Source organism: Macaca nemestrina, chromosome 7 (genome assembly GCF_043159975.1).
Source record: "Macaca nemestrina isolate mMacNem1 chromosome 7, mMacNem.hap1, whole genome shotgun sequence".
In the NCBI taxonomy this organism is placed as follows: domain Eukaryota; kingdom Metazoa; phylum Chordata; class Mammalia; order Primates; family Cercopithecidae; genus Macaca; species Macaca nemestrina.
Window position 1 is genome coordinate 122,777,137 of NC_092131.1, and position 25,379 is coordinate 122,802,515.

General features: G+C 49.0%; 1 protein-coding gene and 2 long non-coding RNA genes across 4 annotated transcripts in view; 1 reads left to right on the forward strand and 2 right to left on the reverse strand.

The window, feature by feature from the left end:
* LOC105493145 (acyl-CoA synthetase bubblegum family member 1) overlaps nucleotides 1–25,379 on the forward strand; it is a 64,654-nt gene that overhangs the window by 31,022 nt on the left and 8,253 nt on the right. For both annotated transcript variants that reach the window (XM_011760608.2, XM_011760610.2), the window contains 8 exons: nucleotides 9,838–10,058; nucleotides 10,545–10,633; nucleotides 10,939–11,059; nucleotides 21,778–21,858; nucleotides 21,952–22,101; nucleotides 22,418–22,594; nucleotides 23,613–23,794; nucleotides 24,767–24,997. In XM_011760608.2, the coding sequence (XP_011758910.2) occupies nucleotides 9,838–10,058; nucleotides 10,545–10,633; nucleotides 10,939–11,059; nucleotides 21,778–21,858; nucleotides 21,952–22,101; nucleotides 22,418–22,594; nucleotides 23,613–23,794; nucleotides 24,767–24,997 (1,252 nt within the window). The remainder of the gene's footprint in view (nucleotides 1–9,837; nucleotides 10,059–10,544; nucleotides 10,634–10,938; nucleotides 11,060–21,777; nucleotides 21,859–21,951; nucleotides 22,102–22,417; nucleotides 22,595–23,612; nucleotides 23,795–24,766; nucleotides 24,998–25,379) is intronic.
* On the reverse strand, nucleotides 40–21,771 carry LOC139364412 (uncharacterized). The gene is made up of 3 exons (XR_011626301.1): nucleotides 21,408–21,771; nucleotides 640–757; nucleotides 40–174 (listed from the first exon to the last, which is right to left on the reverse strand). It is a non-coding gene; the product is annotated as an uncharacterized lncRNA (long non-coding RNA).
* On the reverse strand, nucleotides 9,372–11,039 carry LOC139364411 (uncharacterized). The gene is made up of 3 exons (XR_011626300.1): nucleotides 10,904–11,039; nucleotides 10,277–10,357; nucleotides 9,372–9,528 (listed from the first exon to the last, which is right to left on the reverse strand). It is a non-coding gene; the product is annotated as an uncharacterized lncRNA (long non-coding RNA).

Here is a 25,379-nt window from a genome sequence, read left to right on the forward strand (position 1 = left end):
TTCTGGGGTCTCCACTGTGCTCTGGATCTAGTCATTGGTTGCCTTTTGGAGTCAGCTGCTGCTGGGATCTGGATGCCTTGCTGGGCAACAGAGACCTTGATTGTGTCCTGGCCTCATTCTTGGCTGATAGTGCAGCAGTGATCTTAGTTTGGGACAGAGCTGATAGTTGCACCCCTGTTGATGGGGCACAAAGGGGAGATGAGGACTATGTTAAGGACTGGCAATCATCCTGATTTCCTAAGTCCCTCCTACCCACAGGAAACCACCTTCAGAGAGGCAGGCTGAGAGGTGCCACAGCAGACCTGGGCCCACTCATATCCCTCCCTCATGCTTGGTTCTGAGCTGCCCAGAATGTGGCAGAGTCAGGGGACTGGGGCACACTCTCCACCCCCGCACCATCCAGGGGAGAGTAGATTTTGGACTCCCAAGCTTCCATTCACTGAACAGCCTGCCAGCTACTGACATAAGGCAGCTGCCGGAACCAACTGAGGCCTAGTCCCAACTCTGCCCTTAACTCTGCCATGACCTTGGCCATCCCTGCCCACTCTGGGACTCAGTTTTCTCATCTGTAAAAGGACCATCTACCTCTGATATGCTGCGTGTGGGAACTCCCTGCCCCAGCTTCCCAAGATGACCCACCTGGCTGAGGTCTCTGCCTGTATTCCTGATGCAGCTAGAAGCATCACATGTTCAATGTGATTTATTCTTTCAGCAAACACTTATTGCAAGGTCAGTGCTTGCATCAGAAGCTCAGAGTCTAGGTACAAAGGGGAGAGAGAGATGTCTTGAATACCTACAATGTGCTAAGCCTTTTTTTTTTTTTTTTTTTTTTTTTTTTTGAGACGGAGTCTCGCTGTGTCTCCCAGGCTGGAGTGCAGTGGCGTGATCTCGGCTCACTGCAAGCTCCGCCTCCCGGGTTCACGCCATTCTCCCGCCTCAGCCTCCCAAGTAGGTGAGACTACAGGCGCCCGCCACCACGCCCGGCTAGTTTTTTGTATTTTTAGTAGAGACGGGGTTTCACCATGTTAGCCAGGATAGTCTCGATCTCCTGACCTCGTGATCCACCCGCCTCGGCCTCCCAAAGTGCTGGGATTACAGGCTTGAGCCACCGCGCCCGGCCGCTAAGCCTTTTAATACTAATACGTTAACACAGATCTTTTCAGTGTGGTCTATGCATTTCCGTATGCACATTTTTTGGTCCTCTTTTCACTCAGTGTTATACTGTGAACATTTCCACATGTCATTAAATATTCTTTTAGTACTTTATTTTAATGACTGCATAGGAATCCATGATATGGCTCTACCATAATGAACCGAATAGGAGACCAGTCCCCTGTTGGACATTTGGGTTGTTTCCAATGGCTTTGCTAATAGATACGGAGCTGTACAGATATCCATCTCCACATTCTCGCTGTACATGTCTATGATTGCTTCCCTTGAGTAACTTCCGGAAAGTATGATTGCTAAGTGCAAGGATGTTTCTGTTTTAAACCTTTGGATATATATTGCCAGTTGTCCCCAAGAAAGTTGTACCAGTTCATGTTCTGCACTGCACTGCACCTTCCAGACAGTGGATATTGTCTATTTGCCTGATTGTATCTTTGTTGCTTCAGGTTCTTTCCTTTTAGGAGAAACCCAGGGAGAGAGGGAGGTTAGGAGATGAGTTCAGATGGCTTCAGGAGATGTGGGTTATTGTGAGGAAAGGCAGGGAAGAAAAGAAGCTTAGAAAGAGGCTAGGAGGAGGTCAGGAGTGGTGGCTCACGCCTGTAATCCCACCACTTTGGGAGGCTGAGGTGGGCAGATCACGAGGTCAGGAGATCAAGACCAGCCTGGCCAACATGGTGATACCCTGTCTCTACTAAAATACAAAAAATTAGCTGGGCATGGTGCTGCACGCCTGTAGTCCCAGCTACTCGGGAGGCTGAGGCAGGGGAATCACTTAAACCCAGGAGGCAGGGGTTGCAGTGAACCAAGATCGTGCCGCAGCACTCCAACCTGGCGACAGAGCAAGACTCTGTCTCAAAAAAAAAGAAAAAATAGTAATAGTAATAGGAAAGAAAATAAAAGAAAAAAGAAAGAGGTAGCAGGGAATGGGAAGAATGGACCTTCCTGGCTCCCTGCTCAGGTGACAACCAGCATTGTTGCAATTCAGCTCCTCCCTGCCTTGCTGCCACCACCTGCTTCTGTGCACTGCACTCACTATGCTGTGACTTCCACCACCCCATTATCTCAGCTTGGCTATCCTGATCTCTGCAAGTCACTTCCAAACTCTGCAACAGAGAGGCTCTAATTGTCTGTCACCACCTACAGGGAGCACTCCCACTGAGCAATGCTCCCGCAGGCAACCTTACGTGCCTCTGGCCAGGGCTTGCAGCTCCAGCCTCATGCATGTGGTCAGGGTCGCAGGGCCAGTGTCCAAGGCTCAACAGCTGTGGGCAACCCTTTCTGACTGTTCTGTCCTGCATTTGGCACACCTTGCCAGTAGCTAAAACCCAGGCCCAGCCCTTCTAAGTCATTGTCCAGAGACTTCTCCTTCTTCTATAGAGAGGGATATTGGCAGAGGACACAGTGTGAGCAGAGCCCACAAGTGGGAACACATGGATGTGAGAAGATGGGGGAGGATTGTGCAACCCAGGGTAGGAGACGCATCTGTCTTCCCTTCTTTCAGCTCTCAAGGGCGGGAGTGAGCTTGGCAGCTGGCACCCAAGGCTGAGGCCACTGAACTGTAGTGGGCCCAGGTCAGAAGGACACTGAGCAGGGCAGGCCCTACCTAGGTCTCTCAGGGGTGCAGGATGGGAAAGCAGGCTGGTGTGTCCCGCTGGAGGAGATACCTGCTCTGTGAGCCTGCTTAAGCACAACGTGTCCTGCCTCCTCATTGGCCACCCTGGGGGGCAAGGGTGAGGTAGGGGAGAGATGAAGGCCTGGGTCCTCCAGACACAGTCACTGGGTCTCCAGCCCTCCTGGGACTAGGGTTGGGCAGAGGTCAGCTCGTTCTTCCCAAAGAAGAGGGCCCTGGCCTCTGCTCGGGGCTAGGTTGCTGCTGGTAGCCAGGACTCAGAGAGGAGGGAACCTGACTTCCAGAGCTCCAAGCTGGTGGAAGAAGCAGCCCCGACCATGACCCCATCCTCCATTAGGCTCAAGGATGGAAGTCTTTAGTGAGGAGGCAACGCATAGTCCTTGAAGGGTGGTAAAGTATGGACGTGTGAGGAGGGAAGGGCATTGCAGGCAGAGTCACAGCACGGGCAAAGACACAGAGACGGGAAACCAAAGGGAACTGGGAGCAGTTCAGGTTGGCTCTAAGGAAAGGTGTGTGTTGAGGCTGGGAAAGGTAAGCGAGCCCCTTGGGGAGGGCCTGCCTTAGAAGCCATGGTATAGACATCTCCCTGTGGTCAATGAGAGTTGTTGGGGGCTTTTGAGCAGGTCAGACCTGGGTTTAGCAAGGTCACTCTGGGAACCTCAGGAAGGTGGGAAAAGGCTGGCGGCTGGAGGTCATGGCTGCCCAAGATCACCCAGCCTGAGTCTGGCACAGGACTTGGCGGGAGACATGATAGTCCTTTCCCAGAGGAAATGGGAGATGTGGTGCCGGGGTCTTCCTTGAAGTTCACCATGAGAGGCAGCACCCCCATGGGAACAGAGCAGACTTGGGTATGGAACTGTGGGGGTCTGGATGCCAGCTCTGCCACTCAACTCTTTTGGGAGATGACAGTGGTGATGGTCAAAGAATGACATGGCACATGGCAGGGGCTCAGTAAGCAGTAAGCAAGAGATGATGGGGGCCTCAGTGAGGCCAGGGGCAGCCCCTTTCCCACCAGGATCTCCTCTTCCAGTTGGTCTAGGGGCTCAGACAGGCCCTGCTGGCTCAGCTGAGCTTGTGCAGAGAAAGGGCTGGGTCACGCAGCTGGCTAGGAGGCCTTGTCACCCTTCCCAAGAGTGACAAGGGGTCCTCCAGGGCCAGGGCTCTTGTCCCTGTCAGGAAACAGCTGGGCTAATAGGAGACTGACCTTGCAGATCTATGAACCTTCCTTCCCTTCCCATGCCTCATTCCCCCCTTCCAAGAAGGATGTGAGATGACCTGACACAAAAGCACAGGCTCCATGGAAGAAGAAACAGGAAAAAGAACCATGTAGCTGATGAGAGAGGAGAAATTAGGTGAAGAAATCTGTCCAAAATGTCCATCAAGATTTTAAACACTCTTTTCCCTTGATCCGGTAAACCTCCTTCTAATAATCTAAACGTAAAAAGAGGGCTGGAGGCTGGATATCACTTGAGCATCCTTCAGTGGAGAGTGGCAGAGTCAATTATGATAGGGCCCAACCGTGCAGTACGACACAGCCACACAGCATGCACACAATAGGGCAGGCATGCTAACATTAAAGATGGATGATTTGGCTAATGGCTAGGTTTGATTTGAGTCATATGATTTAAAACATACATTTGACTGGATGCAGTGACTCACACCTATAATCCCAACACTTTGGGAGGCCAAGGTAGGAAGATTGCTTGAGACTAGGAGTTCAAGACCAGCCTGGGCAACATAGCAAGACCTTGTCTCTACTAAAATTTAAAAAAAAAAAAAAAAAAATTAGCTGGGAATGGTGGCATGCACCTAGGGTCCCAGTTATTTAGGAGGCTAAGGTGGCAGGATCATTTGAGCCCAGGAATTGGGAGCTCCAATGACCTGTGATCACGCCTCCGCACTCCAGCTTGGGCAACAGAGCAAGACTTTGTCTCAAAAAAAAATTAAATTAAAATTATTAAATTTATTTAAAACACACCCAGATTTCTGGTAACTTTTGGTCTCCATTCCTACTGGGTACTAAATCCTAGAGTTGAGGAGCGGCCACCCCATTTGGATGAAGTATGAATTCTTCCACCTCCACAGTCCCCTTTGGATGGCAACCACTCCTTGCTGCCTCCTTGATACTGAGGCTGCAGTCGGTACGATTATCATTGCCCTTGCACTGCAGCTTTTCTTTCTTTTTAAAAAACTTTACTTTTTAAATTGACAAAAATTGTACACATTTATTGTGTACAATATGTTGTTTTAAAATATGTATACATTGTGGAATGGCTAAATCGATCTAATTAGAATACACATTACTTTACATACTTCACAAGCGTGAGCCACTGCACTTGGCCTGTAGTTTTTCATATAATGCAAAAATATGGTCAGGCACAGTGGCTTATGCCTGTAATCCTAGCACTTTGGGAGGCCAAGGCTGGAGGATCATTTGAACTCGGGAGTTTGATACCAGCCTGGGCAACATGGCTAACCCCTCCGTCTCTACCAAAAATGCAAAAAATTAGCTGGGCTTAGTGCTGCACACCTATGGTCTCAGCTACTCAGGAGACTGAGATTGGAGGATCTTTTGAGCCCTGGGTGACAGAGTGAGACCCTGTCCCCCGCCGACCCCGGCAAAAAAAAAAAAAAGAAAAGAAAAGAAAAGAAAAATATTGCACTGTTCCATGTCTCTATCAAAAGCAGAGAAACAAAAGGTGGACTCCAAGGTCCATGTGTCTCAAGGAAAGTAAGAGGGAGCTCATTTCTTCCTGGAAAAGAAGACTGCCTCTGGTTTCACTTGCAAATCCTGGGGCACTTCATTCATTTATTATGTATTACAATACATTATTTACTATGATGCTGATACACTACCCACCTGGTCCCAGGAGCATTTTGGGTTTGCTACAGGTGATTAATACATTAATAACATGACCTCCCCCCTCTGCCACCTTATTTTTCATAAAAAGCAATTGCAACAACAAAATAAAACCTAAGTCCTTGCATGTGTATTTGTAGAAAGAGGGCCTATCACTTTTTCTGTCATAGACTGCTAAATTGTTTTGTATTTCTTGGAACAAGTATGCACATTTTTGTCATTAAAAAGAGATTATAGGCCAGGCACGGTGGTTCATGCCTGTAATACCAGCACTTTGGGGGACCGAGGCAGGCAGATGACCTGAGGTCAGGAGTTCGAGACCAGCCTGGCCAACGTGGCAAAACCCCATCTCTACTAAAAATACAAAAATTAGCCAGGCATGGTGGCACGCGCCTGTAATCCCAGCTACTCAGAAGGCTGAGGCAGGAGAGTTACTTGAACCCAGGAGGCAGAGGTTGCAGTGAGCCAAGATCGTGCCACTGCATTCTAGCCCGGGTGACAGAGTGAGACTTTGTCTCAAAAACAAAAAAAGAGATTATAGTGGCTGGGCATGGCGGCTCACGCCTGTCATCCCAGCACTTTGGGAGGCCAAGGCAGGCTGATCACTTGAGGCCAGGAGTTCGAGACCAGCCTGGCCAACACAGTGAAACCCTGTCTCCACCAAAAAATACAAAAAAATTAGCCAGGCATGGTGGTACATGACTGTAGTCCCAGCTACTCGGGAGGCTGAGACAGGAGAATTGCTTGAAACCAGGAGGTGGAGGTTGCAGTGAGCCGAGATAGCACCACTGCACTCCAGGCTGGTCAATATAGTGAGTGAGACTCCATGTCAAAAAAAAAAAAAAAAAAAAGGAAAGAAAGAAAGAAAAAAGAAAAAAGAGAGAGATTATAAATGCTCAAGTTAAAACGTTTGGCTAGGAGATCCCAAGACTCACCTCTGCTCTTCTTGGCAACCTGGGTGAACAGGTGAATACAGAGGAGCGTGAGCTTCTAGAGGTGAAAGTCACCTTTTCTCTGGTCCAGGCCTAGGAGGAATCTCCGCCAGGGGAGGGAAGAGAAGTAATAACCACTGAGTGGCAACTGGATGCCAGGCCCTGGGCATGCTCTGAGGGCCATTGCACAGGACCCTTGCACCACTTTGTGGGGGGGTCAACATTCTCTCTCTATATATATATTTTTGACAGAGTCTTGCTCTATCACCCAGGCTGGAGGGCAGCGGTGTGATCTCAGCTCACTGCAACCTCCACCTCCCAGGTTCAAGCAATTCTCATGCCTCAACTTCCCAAGTAGCTGGGATTACAGGTGTGCACCACCATGACCAGCAAATTTTTGTATTTTTAGTAGAGACAGGGTTTCACCATGTTGCTCAGGCTGGTCTTTAACTCCTGGCCTCAAGCGATCTGCTCGCTTCGGCCTCCCAAAGTGCTAGGATTATAGGCATGAGCCACCATGCCCGGCCCTCTGTGTTTTTCTTAAGTAGCTTTATTGAGCTATAACTTATATGCCATGAAATTTACCCATTTTAAGTGCACAATTTGATTATTTTTAGCAAGTTTATGGAGTTGCAAAACATCCCCACAATCCAATGTTGGGACATTGCCATCACCCCAAAAAGATCTCCTGTGCTTATTCCATGGTCACTCCCCACTCCCACCTCTAGCCTGGGGCAACCACTAATCTGCTACTATCTTTTCTGCCTTTCCTTTTTCGTACCTGGCTTCTTTCATTGAACATGTTTTTGAGTTTCATCCATGTTGTAGCCTCTATCCGTACTTTATTCCTTTTTTATCTATTTTTAATTTATTATTTAATTTGATTTTTTTTTTTTTGAGTCAGAGTCTCACTCTGTTGCCCAGGCTGGAGTGCAGTGGTGCGATCATGGCTCACTGCAGCCTTGACCTCCCACACTCAAACGATCCTCCCACTTCAGCCTCCCAAGTAGCTGGGAATACAGGCACACACCACCATGCCCTGCTAATTTTTATTTTTTGAAGAGATGGGGTCTCACTATGTTGCCCTGGCTGGTCTTGAACTCCTGGGCTCAAGTGATCCGCCCGCCTTGGTGTCCTCATGTGTTTACAGGTGTGAGCCACTGCCCCAGGCCACTTTGGTCCTTTTCAGAGCTGAATAGCATGCTACTCTCTGACCACATTTTGTTTTTCACTTACAAGTCAGTGGACATTTGGATTGTTTCAATTTTTTGACTCATAAACAATGCTGTGAAGAACATCCATATGTAAGTCTCCGTGGGGGACATGTGTTTTTATTTCTCTTGGGTAGATACCTAAGAGTGCAGTTGCTGGATCGCGCTGTAGTTTTATGTTTAACTCTTTAAGAAACTGCTAACCTGTTTTCCTACATGGCTGTACCATCTCATTCCCACCAGCACTGTATGAGGGCTTCTGTGTCCCCATGTCCTCGCCAACCCCTCACATTTGCAGGTGATGAAGATGCGGCTGACAGAACGGTTTGTTAGGTCAAACAGCACACAGAGGCAAAATTAAGGTTTTTGAACCCAGGTGTACCTGACTTTCTGGTCTGGGCATGGACTTTAGCAAAATGCAACAGTTAGAGGCTCTGAAGAGGCAGATCAGCAGGATCCACCATGCTGGCATCCCGGGATATGGGGCAAGGCTTGGAGAGGGCTGAGGAGTGATTGGACAGGGCTCAGTAGCCCTTGGCTCACGCCACTACTTGAGGGCTCGGGGCTCCTGCATGGCCAGTGGCAGAGGCGTTCATCCCAGGAGGTCTTGGCCTCTGCCATACATAAGATCTTCTCTCTGGCACCCTCCCCTGCCCCGCCTGCATTTCCTGCAGGCTGCCATGTATCCCGTTTGGGTCTGGATATGTCCTTGTCATCCCCACTTCTGGTGCTCCACAGGAGGAGGAATGGGCTTTCCTGTCCCAGCCCCCAGATCTTTACCTCTTTCTGCCAACCTCAGAGTCTGCATGCAACCTAAGAGTGTCAAAGAGGAGGAACAAGCTCATCTTGTTCATCTGTCTGCCTCAGGGAAGGACCGGTGACAGGACAATGGGCGAGGTGGGTCTGGCCAGCAGGTGGCAGAGCAGCCCACGTGTCCTGGCCAGCCCTCATCCCTTCCCACCATCATCATGGAACCACCACCTTTGCCCCAAGGAAAGGAGGTCTCACGGGACCAAAAGGTCCAGACCACCCATTCAAGCTTCGTTTGCAAATTTGGAAAAAAAGAGGAAGAAGGAAAACGTGCATTTATGGAGCACCAGCCATAGGTCAAAGCTTCTTCATATACACCCTTTCTCTTGATTCTCATGTCCACCCTGAGAACTGAGTCCTCATCTTTCCCCTGAAACCGATTCAGTGGTTCAGTGGCTTGCCCAAGTCTTGCATACTAAGTAGTAAACCTCTGTTCCCACCCACCACACACGGAGTAAGCCTCCGACTCTTAAAGGCGGGGTGGTACCCCCGACAATGTCCTAAGTGTGAGCTGTGGGATCAGGTACACCTAAATTCAAATCCTGACCCTGCACTTTCTCGATGTGTGATCTTGGGTACATGACTGAAACTCTCTGAGTTGCAGCTGCCCCATCTGTGCAATGGAGCTCTCCAAACCCATGCTGTGAAGACTAAATGAGACACCTCATTTGTGAGGGAGAGTGAGCAAAGACTGTTGTTATTTCCCGAGACTGGGAGACTGGAGAGCAGGGCTGATGGTTTTCAGGCTCCTCCAGACTCTCGAGAGGGTCGTTCTCTTTGGTGCTTTGACCTTCTGTCTAGTTGGGTCTGTCCCCAGCCGGTTCACAGGAGGGCAGGGAAAGCCAGACACCCTGAAGGAGATCTGGAGTTCTGGAGATCTGACAGTTCCACTGTCCAACCTTGGGAGGCAAATTCCAGCTGGGATAAAAGAAGGAACAGAGTGTCTAGGACTTCCGTCTTTCCTCCAGTTATTTCCTCTCATCTTCTTTGCTGCATCCCTAAACTTTGCTCTTCCTTCAAGGCTGAGTCAGACCTCCTCCTCTAGGCGGTCTCCCAGCCTACCCCAGCCTACCCCAGCCTACCCTTGCCTGCCAGCCTCAAGGCCCAGTATCCAAGGCATTTTCAGCACCAGAAGGACTGCGAGCTCCGCCCAGGGCAGGACAAGGGTCCCCTGGGGAAAACCTCAGGCTGGCGTGATCCAAGCTGTGGTCTCCCCCCACCCCGCAGAGGAGGCACTGTGGACGACTCGGGCCGATGGGCGAGTGCGCCTACGCATAGACCCCAGCTGCCCACAGCTTCCCTACACTGTGCATCGGATGTTCTACGAGGCCCTGGACAAGTACGGGGACTTCAGCGCTCTGGGTTTCAAGTGCCAGGACAAGTGGGAGCACATCTCCTACTCCCAATACTACCTGCTCGCCCGCAGAGCCGCCAAGGGCTTCCTGAAGGTAAGGGGGCCCTTCATGGCAAGGCCTTGCCCCTCCCCAGATGTGCCTGCCAGCTCTGGGCCTCACAGGCCTCCTCTCCAACTGCCCACTGGGCAAGGCTCTTAGGAACAATAACTATAAAAGCCATCACTGTGCGTGGAGCTGATACTCCACGCTGGGCCGCGTACTAAGCTTTTATTTGCTGAGCCCCTACCATGTGCCAAGCACTTGATACTCACTTTTCATTTGTGATCACATTCAGGGCAGGCTGGAAGTCCAGTGTGCTGGGCTGAGGGACCGGACAGACTCCTTGGGAAGGCCTTGGGAGGGGCAGGGAGGGCTGTTCAGTGACCAACCCCTTCTCCTCCAAGGAGATTCTCTGACTGAGGGGACCCTGGGAGGGTGGAGCCTGCCGGGTCCCCTGCAGTCTCGGTGGGGGCTCTGAGAGGGGCATGAGGGTCCCAGTCCCTGCCTGGCTGACCTGGCCTGTCTGCCTTTGGCCTGGAGCTCGGCCTGGAGCGGGCCCACAGTGTGGCCATCCTCGGCTTCAACTCCCCGGAGTGGTTCTTCTCGGCAGTGGGCACAGTATTTGCAGGGTGAGTGGCGGGGGCAGGGACGGGGTCTCCAGTGGGTTGGCGGTGGGTAGAGGGTAGGGGAGGGTCCTTATCTCTTTTTAGCAGCCCCCACCCATTCCCCACCATCATGCCTCCTCCCTGGGGCCTTCTGGTGGACCTGCATCTGGCGCCCTCTCTGCAGGGGCAGAGGTGTTGAGGTGCCTTGGGAGCCCCTCCTGCCAGGCTATGGGAGCTCTCTGGGTCTGGGGGCTACAGATGTGGGGGTGGGGGAAGGGGGTGGCCCCTCTGCACCTCCCCTAAGGTGAATCTTCCTGGGTCTCCTACAGTGGCATCGTCACCGGCATCTACACCACCAGCTCCCCCGAGGCCTGCCAGTACATTGCTTATGACTGCTGCGCCAATGTCATCATGGTCGACACGCAGAAGCAGCTGGAAAAGATCCTGAAGGTTTGGGGAAGGGGCAGTGGGCATGCGGTCAGAGGCTGGGTATCTCCATGCGCCTTCACTTCAACTCACACAGGACCTTCCTGCCCTCCATCCAGAGTGTCCTCATCCTCAACAGCAACCCTCTAACTCACACACAGCAAGCAAGGCAGGGCAACAGCTATTTATCCATTTGACAGGCAAGGAAATGGAGGCTTAAGGGACATGCCCCAGAAGTGGTGATAAAGCCTTGGATAGGACTCCTGTCCAGCCACGGCCTCCCAAGGCTTTCTCTTTGGGACAGGATCTCCCCTAAGGGAGAGCAAGAGCTGTGGGGGCCGGGGTCCTCCGGCAGTGGAAGGGTTATGTGCAGGTGAGTGGCTTAGGGCTCTGACATCTTGAGCACTCGAGTCTAGATGAGAAACGGGGTGATGGGGGTGGCGAGGGCTGCCACAGGGTGAGGGTTGAGCCAAGTCAGAGACAGTGAGGGCAGAGCAGGAGCTCAGAGTGCCTCTAGAGCCAGCAGGGTCTTTTCCGGAGTGTTGATGATGCCTCCTGATCTAAGGCCCACCCCTGACTGGCTCTGTCCCCTCATGCACCATACTGGGGTGTGGTAGTCTGGGGACACCTCTGTGTCTCAGCTGAACCCAACAGGCTTTGAGGCGTTCAAGGGCTCCCTGCATCCCAAAGGAGGCCCCAGAGACTGACTTGTTGGCTTGCCTCTGATTCTGGAGATGTCACCTGGGCCACAGCTTCCATCTGTACCTGAGGGTGGGACAAATGGTCTCCAACCTTCCATGACTATGGGATCTGGATCCCCAGAGGTGCCAGAGCAGATGCCTACCCTCATTTCTAGTGGAGAAGTTTCCTGAAGCCTGAAAGAGAAAAGCAAGTGGGGCCAGTGGTTCCCAGCAGGGCAGTGCCAGAATCCTTGGGGGAGACCCAGGCTGCAGCCCAGACCCTTGAGGCAGAACCTCTTGGAGGGCTTTGTGACTTTGAAAATAGCCAAATCAGAGTGACTTTGAAAATAGCCTCAGCTGAGGCTGTGGGCAGCCCAGGCCAAGAATTTCTGGCTCACAGCAAAATAAAATGAAGCCCCAGGAAGACCTCAGAGCTGCCCTGGCTGGATGAACAAAGGCCTCTGAGCAGGGTTTAAACCCAGAGGTGGTGTAGAGAAGCAGGTGAACACACACACTTGGGCTGGACCTGCCAGAGCTCAAATGCAGTGTGGCCTAGGGGAGGATGGTGACAGGCGCAGAGGTCAACTGGAAGGGCTGGTGTAAAGGTAACTCTTAGACCAGCGTCTGGCTCTTGGTGGGCGCCTGCGTTCATTTGCCAAGGCTACTGGAACGGGGTGGCTTCTGGGGTTGGCTGGCGATCTTTGTGCTCCTTGGCTTGTAGACACATCACCCAGGCCTCTACCTTCATCCTCACCTGGCATTCTCCCAGTGTCTTCACATTGTCGTCCTTCTGTATCTGTCTCTGTGTCCCAATTTCCCATTTCTATCAGGACACCAGGAATATTGGATTCGAGCCCACCTTAATGACTTTGTTTTAATTTCATTATCTCCCTAAAGACCCTGTCTCCAAATAAGGTCACACTTAGAGGTACCAGGGGTGAGGACTTTGGGATATCTCTTTGTGGGCATGGGGACACAATTCAAGCCATGGCAGCACCATATAAGTGCTTTTAAATCATCACGTTGTCATAGTCTTCACTTGTAAGACAAGAAAGAAAGGGGTTCTGTCTAAGACTTAGGGAGTTTTCAGAACCTGGAGGGACTGGAAAAGGCATTCCATCCAACACCTACCCTCTGTCCATTTCACACATGAAGAAACAGACCCAGAGTGGAAAAGGAGAGTCCCAGGTGGTGGCACCACAGCCCACAGTAGCAGTGGATAGAAACTGTTCATGGCACACTGGCTCCACTGAGTGCCCTGCAGACATTGCAGCAGCCCGAGAGATGGGTCTTCTCACTCATTTTACAGGCAAGGAAACCAAGGGCCAGAGCAGTGAAGTATGGCTTCCATCCCTGGCAGGTGGCAGTTGAGTGACTCTGTGCTGCAGCTTCTTAAGAGGACGCCATAAGAACCATTTGTGAGAGAAATCAAGGGGACCACATCTCTCCACAAAGCATCATTTATGGAGAGCTTATAAAGTGCCAGAGCCTGCTCTGAATACCCTAAATCAGCAACTGAGGCAGAGCGAGCCCCTCCTCTTCCAGCGAGGACAAGAAGGAAATATATAGCTGTGGCCAGCTCCTTACAGCCCTTGGAGGCCAGAGGCACTGTGAGACAAGGCTGAGGGAGGCCCCCACTCCCATTAATGTCTGGGCTGGGAATGTCAGCAACCTTAGGGTTTCAACCCTCAGCCTATGGCAGCAGGGCTGGCTTCAAAGGGGTGTGGCCCATGCTTCACCTCACACAAAGTCCGAGTTTACGAAATTCTCTTTCTTTTCCTTCCTTCTCTTCTCTTCTCCTCTCCTCTCCTTTCCTCTCTTTTCTCTTCTTTTCTTTTCTTTTTCTTTTTTCTTTTCTTTTCTTTCTGGCAGAGTCTCACTGTGCCACCCAGGCTAAAGTGAAGTAGCTCAATCATAGCTCACTGCAGCCTTGATATCCTGGGCTCAAGTGATCCTCTCACCTCAGCCTCCCAAGTAGCTGGAACTACAGGCATGGGGCTCTACACCTGGCTAATTTTGTGTAGAGATGAGGTCTTGCTCTGTTGCCCAGGCTGGTCTCAAACACCTGGCTTCAAGCAATCCTGTCTTAGCCTCCCAAAGTGCTGGGCTTACAGGCATGAACCACCTCACCCAGCCTTGAAACTCTTAATAAGGTTTGAACAAGGGGTCCCACATTTGCATTTTGCACCTGGCCAGTTCTGCCTTCGGGTTCCAGACCCCTCCAAGGGTTTGCTCCAGTCCATGAGAGTGTACCCAGTTTTATCCCATTTTAGGATTATTTTGAAACCCCTTTTTTAAATGGGCACTTGGGCCTACTTGTGTTTTACTCAGAAGGATGTATCAAATGGGCCCACTTCCTGAATGAGGGGCTTGTCTTGCCTCCGTGGGGGATCCTTTCCTGTCTCAGCTCCTTTTGACCTTGTGTTTTCAGGATCTCGCATTCTGAACATCTCCATCCTGTCTGACTTGAATCAATACTTGAGATTGGTTTGGATTATGCCACCTAAGATGAATTGCTCAGAGAGAATGAGAAGCGCCTTCTCCTTTGGCTCCTGGCAGGGATGCTCTGTCGCTGGCCCTTCCAGGCACCTTGGCCTTGCTGTGACTCAATTTCTTCAGGTTTGGCGGCTTCATAGACCCCCGTGACGTGGAGGCAAAGGGGTCATTGGACTAGTTCCTGAGCTCCACTCCTCACAGCCCCACCGAAGCACTGATCCAGCCTCTCCCAGGACAGGCTTAAGATTTGCTTGAGGGCCGGGCTGGCAGATGCCTGAGCTACCTGTACCACTTGTACCCAGTAGTCATCCCTTCTCAGCCTCACCTGAGGGAGTCACACTGGCCCCACCATTCCCTCTCTTATCAGAATCCGGGGTAGGAAGGGTGGAAGACATTAAAAAGCCTCCCCACCCAGCAGGTTTTGCCAGGCCCCTCAGGGAGGCCAACCCCCTGTGTAAGTTGTTGGTCTAATCCAAATACCATCTCCCATCCCCATTTTGCAGTTGAAGAAACTGAGGTCCAGAGTTAGGAAATGACCACCCCAGGTCAATATTTAAAAGAAAGCTTGGTTTTTTAAATGTTTGAGACAAAGTCTCACTTTGTCACCAAGGCTGGAGTGCAGTAGCATGATCATGGCTCACTGCAGCCTCGACCTCCTGGACTCAAGCAATCCTCCCACCTCAGCCTCCTGAGTAGCTGGGACAACAGGTGCCTGCAGCACCATTCCTGGCTAACTTTTGTACTTTTTCTTTAGAGAGACAGGGTCTCACTATGTTGCCCAGGCTGGTCTCAAATTTCTGGCTCAAGCAATCCAAAATCCTGGAATTACAGGCATGAGACACCATGCTTGGTAATATGGTTAGGCTTTGTGTCTCCACCCAAATCTCATCTTGAATTGTAATCTCCAGATATTTAGGGAGCGACCTGGTGGGAAGTGATTGGATTATGGGGGTGGTTCCCCCGTACTGTTCTCATGATAGTGAGTGAATTCTCATGAGATCTGATGACTTTATAAATGGTAGTTTTTCCTGCACTAATACACACTCGCTCTCTTTCTCCTACCGCCATGTAAGACATGCTCGCTTCCCCTTCTGCCATGATTGTAAGTTTTCTGAGGCTTCCCCGGCCATGCAGAACTGTGAGCCAATTAAACCTCTTTTCTTTGTAAATTACCCAGTCTTGGCCAGTATCTTTATAGCAGTGTGAGAACATACTAATACACCTGGCATAAAATAAAATTTGTATTATGAAAGTTTTCAAACAAAAAAGTAGAGAGAATCCCCATATATCTATCATCAGATCCAATCATTGTCAATGTGTTTTCATCACACTTGCTTCTTCAATTCACCTTTTTGCTGAAGTGTGTGAAGGAAAATCTCTGATATCATGTCACTTCATTATCTGAATACTTTAATATGCATCTCTAAAAAATATGAAATAAGCTCTTTCTCAAATAAGCTCTGTAACTTTATCACACCTAGCACAAGTAAAATAATTCTATCATATCATCTAATACACATATGATGTCTGTTTTCCAATTTTTTGTTGTATTAGACACATATGACATAAAAACATACCATCTTAACCATTTTTAAGTGTCCAGTGGTAAGTGCATTCAGATTGTTGTACAATCTCCACCACCATTCATCTCCAGAACTCTTGTCATCTTACAAAACTGAAATGTTGTACTCATTAAACAACTCCCTATTCCCTCCTGGCAACCATCATTCTACTTTCTGTCTCTATACCCACGATGTCATCGCATCATTGGTTTATTTGAATCAGGATCTAAACCAGGCCCACGTGTTGCATGTGGTGGTGTCTCTTAAGTGTCTTCTAATTTAGAACAAAGCTCTACCCTTGACCAGTGTGGTCCCCAAATTAGCATCATCTGGGAACTTAGAAATGCAAATTCTCAGGCTTCACGCCAGTCTCACTGAATCATAAACTTAGTGTGGTTGTGCCCAGCATTCACATTTAACAAGCCCTCTGGCGATTATGACGCACATTCAGGTGTGAGAACTTCTGCCATAGACCCTGCAGTAACTAGGCAAGTCATCTTGTACAGGGTCTCATGTTCTGTGGTTGTCTGACTGCTTGCTTTTGCTATCAATTAACTTGTCCCTCTAACTTCTGTATTTCCTGTTAGATCTAAAGGCTTGATGCATTTCAGATTGGACTTTTTTGGCAAGAACACCCCATAGGTGGTACCATGTCCTTCATAGAGCACCTATGCTCAAGAGGCACATGATGATAGGCAGTACCACTTTCAGTGATGTTGGGCTTCAGGTCATGACCACCTTCTCTTCTTCCACTGTGAAATTCCCCATCAACCTTTCTCCTAATGGTTTTAGCATCCCTTGATGATGTTTGCCTGAATTAATTATTTTATTAGGGGTAGCAAAATATTGATTTTCTAATTCATTGGCTGGAATTCTCCAAAGAAAGTACTTTCCCTCATTACCTGGGGCTCTTTGGTACTTGAGACACTCTGTTTGTACAGAGTAGGTGTGATAGAATAATGATCAATTTTGGTGAATGTTCCATGCATATTTGAAAGAATGTGTACTCTGCAGTTGTTGGCTAGAAGGTTCTACAAATGTTAATTAAATCAAGTTGGTTGATAGTGTTTTAATTTTGTCTTCCGTGTCTCTGTTGATTTTCTGTCTTCTTGCTCTATCAAATACTAAGAAAGGGAATGTGGAAATCTCCAATTATTATTGTAGACTTATCTATTTTTCCTTCCAGTTCTATTAGGTTTTGCTTTATGTATTTTGGAGCTCTGTTATTAGGCATATACATGTTTAGATTATTATGTTTTCTTGATAAATTAACCCTTTATCATTAAGAAATGTCCCTCCTTATCCCTGGTAATAATTCTTGTTCCAAAACTACTGTGCCTCAAATTAATGTAGGCACTCCAGGTTTCTGATAATTAATGTTTGCATGTATATATTTTTGTATTCTTTTAATTTTAACCTATCTGTGTCTTTATATTTAAAGTGAGTTTCTCATAGACAGCACATAGTTGAGTCTTGCCTTTTATCCAATCTGACAAAATTATGTATAAATCCACCATTTGGCTATTTTTTTTATTTGTCCCATCTATTCTTTGTCCCTTTTCTTTTCTTTCCTGACTTTTTTGCATTTTTTATCTTGTTTTGCTTTGGTATTCCATTTGATCTCCACTGGCTTATTAGTTATCCTTTATTACTATATCAGTGTTTGCTCTGATTTTACAATGTGCATCTTTAACTTATCACAGTGTACTCTCAAATATAGCAGTTCCCATGAAATGTGGAACCGTACAACAGTATACTTCCACTTCCCCTCCCATCCTTTCAGCTGTTGTCATCCATTTTACTTCTATAGAGGTTATAAACCCCACAAACATTGTTATTACTCTTGCTTTCAACAGTTGAGTATCTTTCTTTCTTTTTTCTTTTTTTTTTAAGACAGGGTCTCACTCTGTCACCCAGACTGGAGTGCAATGGTGCAATCATGGCTCACTGCAGCCTCAACCTCCTGGGCTCAAGCAATCCTCCCACCTCAGCCTCCCAAGTAGCTGGGACTACGGCCATGTGAGGCTGCAGTGAGCCGTGATTGCAACACTACACTCCAGCCTGGGTGACAGAGTTAGACCCTGTCTTAAAAACAAAAAAAAAAAAAAAAGAAAAAGAAAAAGAAATAATGAAAGACACTCAACTGTTGAAATCAAGAGTAATACCAATGTATTGTGGGGTTTATAACCTCTATAGAAGTAAAATGGATGACAACAGCTGAATTTTTGTATTTTTTGTAGAGACAGAGTCTTGCTATGTTACCCAGGCTGGTCTCAAATTCCTGGGCTCAAGCAATTTGCCTACCTCGGCCTCCCAAAGTACTAATATTACAGGCATGAGCCACTGCACCCAGCCCAGATGGGTATCTTTCAGAGAAATTTTTAAAGAAGGAAATAATATGTTTCATATTTACCCACATTTTTTGCCATTTCTGATACTCTGTCTTCCTTTATGTAGATCCAAGTTTTTATCTGATATCATCTTTTCAGCCTTAAGAACTTTTCTTTAATATTTCTTATAGTACAGGTCTGATGGCAATACATTCTCTCAGCTTATCTTTGTCTGAAAAGGTGCTTGTTTTTCTGCTCATTTTTTAAGAGTCATTTTATCTGATTTAGATTTATGGGTTCACAGGGCTTTTTTTTTTTTTTTTTCTTTCAGCACTTTAAAGATTTCATTTCAATGTTTTCCATTTGCATCTGGTTTTTTTTTTTGAGACGGCGTCTTGCTCTATCACTCAGGCTGGAGTGCGGTGGCATGATCTCGGTTCACTGCAACCTCCGCCTCTCGGGTTCACACCATTCTCCTGCCTCATCCTCCCGAGTAGCTGGGACTACAGGCGCCCACCACCACGCCCAGCTAATTTTTTGTATTTTTTAGTAGAGACGGGGTTTCACCGTGTTAGCCAGGATGGTCTCAATCTCCTGACCTCATGATTGCCTGCCTCGGCCTCCCAAAGTGCTGGGATTACAGGCGTGAGCCACTGCACCCAGCCCATTTACATCATTTCTAACAAGAAGTCTGTGATATCTTATTTTCGTTCCTCTCCACATAGTGTTTTGTTTTTCTGGCTGCTTTTAAGATTTTTTTCCTTTTTCGCTGATTTTCAGCAATTTGGTTATGTTGTATCTTAAGGTGGTTTTCTTTGTGTTTATTCTGCTCAGGAGTCATTGAGCTTCTGAAATTGGTGGATTTACAGTTTTAATCCACCAATTTAAATTTGAAAATTTCTCAGACTGTTTTTCAATTAAAACAATTTTCTGGGACTCCAATTACATGTATGTTTGATTTCTTGATATTGTCCCACAGGCAATTTTTTTTCCTTTTTTTTCTCTCTGAACTTTATTTTGAGACTATGTTTAAGGCTTTTTAGGCCAGGCATTTAGATAGCCTTTACTTTAATGCCAATTTAGCCCCATCACTAAGACGTGACCCTTCTGGGTCTCTGCTTAATGACTGATGGGGTCCCTCCATGCTGGTGGGAGAAAACGAGCAATTCCTACATCAGCTGCTGTTTGACTTCCAGCCCTGGTCATTGGTCTTCCTCCAGCTTCACGGAGTTTCACCCTACGCATGTGCAGATGGAGAGCCAATCAAAGACCCTAAAATAATTTCTAGAACTCTTTCTCTATATAGTTCTCTCCTCTCTGGTATTCTGTCTCACAAATTCTAGCCACCTCAGCTTTCCTGAGTTCTGATCTTGGTCACCTCAACCCAGTAAGACAACTGGGTTCTGTATTCTCCTCTCTCTCTCCCTCTCTCTCTGTCTCTCCCCATCTCTGTCTCTCCCATAGCCCAAAAATTGCCCCTGGGCAGAAAGCTGGGGCACACTTAGAGGCTGACCTCATCTGTTTCCCTCTCTCAGGGATATCAGTCCTGAGCTGTCTGTAGTCCAGTATCTGAAATAAATTACTTTCTCTCCAAACAAGATGGCCAATGTGTACACGGTATGGGCACTGGGACCCTGGGTGCCAGCTGGGGCCTGCTGGGCCCACCCAACTATTCTATTTGTCCAGTTTCCTAGTATTTACAGTGCAATGATGGATGTTACTCCCTTGTGATCAGAATCAGAAGTCTCAGGAATATATATTTTAGCAAAAAATCATGAGTTCACACTGATATTTCTGTTATTTCTATAACATTTCAAATATTATATTGTGAAGTTTTAGCTTACTTTTTAAATTTTATTCTTGTATTTCTTTTATTTTACCTTAAAATCTTAGTTCCTAATAGGATTAACATAATCCTATAGTATACATCAAATAATTTTGAAATAGTAGTATCAATATTATTACCAACAATAAGGCTGGGCACAGGAGCTCATTCCTATAATCCCAGCACTTTGGGAGGCCAAGGCAGAAGGATCTCTTGAACCCAGGAGTTCAAGATCAGCCTGGGCAACATAGTGAGACCCTGTCTCTACAAAAAAAATGTAATCATCCAGATGTGGTGGTATGAACATGTAGTCCCAGCTACTCGGGAGGTGGAGGCAGGATCATGGGAGCCCAGGGGTTTGAGGCTGCAGTGGGCCATGATCATGCCACAGAGTGAGAACCTGTCTCCAAAACAAAACCAACAAAACGAAACTCCAGAAACCAATAAGACTATTGCATATAATTTGAAATTCCTTTTTGCCTTTAGAGTAAGTACCACTAAAAAAGAGGAATCAAAGTACACTATTATAAAATTCCTTGATCTTGATGTAATTCTGTGTGTGTGTGGTTATGTTACTAACTTAGTATGTGGTCTAATTCATTTCTTTCTTTTTTTCTGCTGGTTCCTTGATCTTGGGCTAATTCATTTATTTCAGAGTGTTTTCAAGTTTTAGGAACTCATTTTTTCCCTTTCTAAAAATCTTTTAGTGATCCCCCCCCCACACACACAAAGGTACGGCCTCACTATATTTCCCAGGCTGGTCTCAAACTCCTGGCCTCAAGCAATCCTTCTGCTGCCTCAGCCTCCCAAGTAGCTGGGATCACAGGCATATGAACCACCACACCTGGCTTCCTTTTACATATAACTTTATTTTTCAAATGGTTGAGACATTTACATGATTCCAAAGTCAAAATCATGTGAGATAACACTCAAAGAATTTTTGCTTCCATCCCTTTCTTCTTACCTTTATTCCCTCTTTGCCTATACATAGTGAATTCAATCAGGTTTTGGTTTAACCTTCCAGAGTTTCTTTTTTTGTTTGTTTGTTTTGAGACAGAGTCTCTCTCTGGAGTGCCGAGGCGCGATTTCTGCTCACTGCAACCTCTGCCTCCCGGGCTCAAGCGAGTCTCGTGCCTCAGTCTCCCGAGTCGCTGGGATTACAGGCATGCGCCACCACACCTGGCTAATTTTTGTATTTTCAGTAGAGACGGGGTTTCACCATGTTGACCAGGCTGGTCTCGAACTCCTGACCTCAAATGACCCTCCCGCCCTCAAATGACCCTCCCGCATTGGCTTCCCAAAGTGCCAGGATTACAGGCATGAGCCACCGCACCCGGCCTCTTTTTGTAAATATAAGTAAATACATGTTTGCATACATATATTTACATTACACCCCTTTCTTACACAAATATAGTATACTATATGCAGATTGTAAACATTCCTTTTTTCACTTAATAATATATCCTAGAAACCACTCACTCTCTGCACGTAGAATTCTCTCCCTCTTTCCTCTGTGCTCTGCTCCTCTCCCTCTCTCTCCTACAGTCACATAGCACTACTCCATTGTGTGGCTGGGTCATGGTTTGTTCAACCGAGCCCCAGCTCGTTTGGTGGTTTTCCTCCAATGAGGAGCCATCCCCAGCCCCTTGGCTATCCCCACCTTTACTGTGCCCAAGTTCTTAGGTGGGAAACTACGGATGAAGAGTGGCAGTTGTCCTGCTGGGGTCAAAGGTCAGAGACGGGGCACCCAGAGACATTGGCTAAGCAGACTCACACAGGGAGATGGGGTACTTTTTAGAAGGTGACATTTCTCTTGCTGAAACCTGCTCTATTTTTCCTGTCAATATAGGTCTGGAAACAGTTGCCACATCTAAAGGCAGTCGTGATATATAAAGAACCTCCTCCAAACAAGATGGCCAATGTGTACACGGTATGGGCAGTGGGGCCCTGGGCACCAGGTGGGTGGGGTCTGTTGGGCCCACCCAGCTGACCTAGCCTGCCTGTTCCCTGCATCTGGCTACAGATGGAGGAATTCATGGAGCTGGGGAATGAAGTGCCCGAGGAAGCCCTGGACGCCATCATTGACACCCAGCAGCCCAACCAGTGCTGTGTGCTAGTCTACACTTCCGGCACCACTGGGAACCCCAAGGGCGTGATGCTGAGTCAAGACAATGTAGGACAGACGCCTGGTGTGGGGGTGGGCAAGGGGGTTATGGGTGAATCTGGGCCATGGCTCTGCCCCAGTAGCCCCTGGGAAAGCTCCTTGGGCCCCTCTGCTCTAGGAGCTGGGATAGGTAGAACAGCCCATCAGTCTGTGGCCCAGACTGAGCCCAGCAAGGGGGAGGGGAGGCCTGCCCTAGGGTTTTCAGAGCCTGCAGAGATGCCACAGGGGGCACCACACTGGGGCTGGCCCTCAGGGTGGCCACAGTTGTGAGCACCGCCAGGGCTGGCTTGTGGACACTGCTGGGATCCATCTACTTGTCCTCCAGATCACTTGGACAGCAAGGTACGGCAGCCAGGCCGGTGACATCCGGCCGGCAGAAGTCCAGCAGGAGGTGGTAGTCAGCTACCTGCCCCTCAGCCACATTGCTGCCCAGATCTACGACTTGTGGACAGGCATCCAGTGGGGGGCCCAGGTCTGCTTTGCCGAACCCGACGCCCTGAAGGTCAGTCTGCCTTTACTGTGCATCCATCCCAGCCCGTGTGCCAGGCCACGTCCACGTGTGTCCATGGGCCCTGAGTGTGCATTTGTGTGTGTGCTGTTCCTGTGCATGTATCAGTCAGAATTCTGTCAGCTGCAATGGGCACAGCCTGACTCAAATGACCAAACAAAAAGGTAAACTGGGCTGGACGTGGTGGTTCATGCCTGTAATCCCAGCACTTTGGGAGGCCGAGGTGGGCAGATCACAAGGTCAGGAGATCGAGACCATCCTGGCTAACACGGTGAAAACCTGTCTCTACTAAAAATACAAAAAATTAGCCGGGCATGGTGGTGCGCGCCTGTAGTCCCAGCTACTTGGGCGGCTGAGGCAGGAGAATGGGGTGAACCCAGGAGGCGGAGCTTGCAGTGAGCGGAGATCGTGCCACTGCACTGCAGCCTGGGCGACAAAGCGGGAACCTGATGCCATTACATAAAGTGGAGTGAGAGTGGTTCATGGGACTTGTAACACGATCAAGGACGGGTGTCCTCAGACTATCACCAGATGGCTACAGCCCTTCCCTGAATCCCAGCCTCACAGGATATACCTGTTCTTGGGACCCTTATTTTAACTGTGAGGAAAACGTTCTCAGAAACCCCCCAGCCAGTTTCCCTCCACCAGCATCTCAGTGTCCCAAAGTGTCACCTGTCTATTCTCAAACCAAATGCTGCCTAGGGGAATGGGATTCTTGTGTCTGAGTTAGACTCATGGAGAGTCGCCACGCTCAGGGCTGGGATGAGACTGAGGTCCTTCTGAAGCACTGGCTGCCTGACGGCTGCCTGACCACTGCCTGCCACCAGGGTTCTGTGAGCAAAAAGCGAGGCGACAACCATTGAGGAAACAGTATGTGCCATACCTTGTGTGCAGGTGTGTGCGGGTGCCCGTTGAGCATGTGTGTGCTGCCGGCATGCCTGGCTGGTGAGAGGGGGCCCCTGGGCCCCAGCTGCCCCGGACCCAACAGGGCTGCCTCTTCCGGTGTGAACAGGGGAGCCTGGTGAACACGCTGCGGGAGGTGGAGCCCACATCGCACATGGGGGTGCCCCGGGTGTGGGAGAAGATCATGGAGCGCATCCAGGAGGTGGCGGCTCAGTCTGGCTTCATCCGGCGCAAGATGCTGCTGTGGGCCATGTCGGTGACCTTGGAGCAGAACCTCACCTGCCCTGGCAGGTACAGAGGGCCCACGGGCGGGAGGCCTGGGGAGGCAGTGCACTGGGTCATAACCCAAAACACAGTGAGGGTCTGATAGGCCATGCCTGTCCCGGCTCCAGTGGGCCGGCAGCTCTGGAGACCCCATGCAGATGCCCCATCAATGACTGGGCTTGAGCTCCTATGCATTTCCCAGGGCCTGCTGGGGAGAGTCGCTCCACCTTTGGATTCTGACTGGGAGGACTAACTTGCTTTCTCTGAAGTGAAATTCACCTCCCTTGGAGCAGCTCCTGGCACAGTCTCCTGAGGTCTTCTGTCCTCAGTAGGTGGCCGGAGAAGGGGCCACAGTGATGAGGACTTAGCCTTTCCAGCCTTTTCAGCATCCCAAGTAACCCCTCAAATGTCTCACCCTTTCTTTCTTTCTATAGCTTTTAAAATTCCCACATAGTTCTATGGAGGGTCAGTGACAAAAATCTGGCTTGGTTTCAATTTAGAAGTAGTTTCCATTCCCCATGTGTCTGTGAAACGGTATGTTTCATGAGATGTGTGTACATATCTGAGCATCCACAGTTTCATTTGCACAGACATGAAACATGAACATGCATGAACAAAGCAATTGTGGGCTTCACTGGGGTCCGACGTTTGTACATGTGTATACACGAATACATACTTCAAGTCTCTGTGCATGTGTATTTTGTATGCAAAATGGCATGTGTCTTTGTTGTTGCCTGTACACCTGTACACAGCTGAATCTGTTTGGCTTCCTGGTTCAAGACACATTTGCACACAACCATGTGCCTGCATACCTACATCTGCCTGCATGTTCATGGGCAAGTTCAATATTCAAACCAACCAAGTGGAACAGACAACTGGAATGGCCGAGCCAGGGTGTTCTCACTGAATACCACCCTTTTAGTGTGTGTGTGTGTGTGTGTATGTGTGTGTTTGTGTGTGTGTGATTTCTTCCATGAACCATTCTCCCTGTCCCACCAGCGACCTGAAGCCCTTCACAACCAGACTGGCAGATTACCTGGTGCTAGCCAAGGTCCGCCAGGCACTGGGCTTTGCCAAGTGTCAGAAGAACTTCTATGGAGCAGCCCCCATGACAGCAGAGACACAGCACTTCTTCCTGGGCCTCAACATACGCTTGTATGCGGGCTACGGCCTCAGTGAGACCTCAGGCCCCCACTTCATGTCCAGCCCCTGCAACTACCGGCTGTACAGGTGAGGCTCAAGGCTGCCGCACACATGCACACCCATGCGCCCTTGCTGGTACTCCTTTGTGTCTGCCTGCTGAGTGCCCTGGGGACCACCTTCTCTTTGCAAGCCAGTTGGGTCCCAGAGACCTGGCCACTGGGCTATGGAGCCCCTGAGAGCCAACATTGCCCTCTTGGGCCAAGTCCCTAGCTTATCCTCCTCAGTCTAGTGGGAGTGGCCTCGGCCACTTTGTTGTGTGAGTCTGTGGTTGAAAACAGCCTGCACAGCCCAGGTGCCCCCTGAGCAGGGGTCTACCTCTGGAGCAGTTTTCCTCTGGCCCCTCCCTCTCATGGCGTGGGGTATGCTCCAGCATGTTCTAGGAGAGTGGATGGCCCAGGGGCCAGCTAAG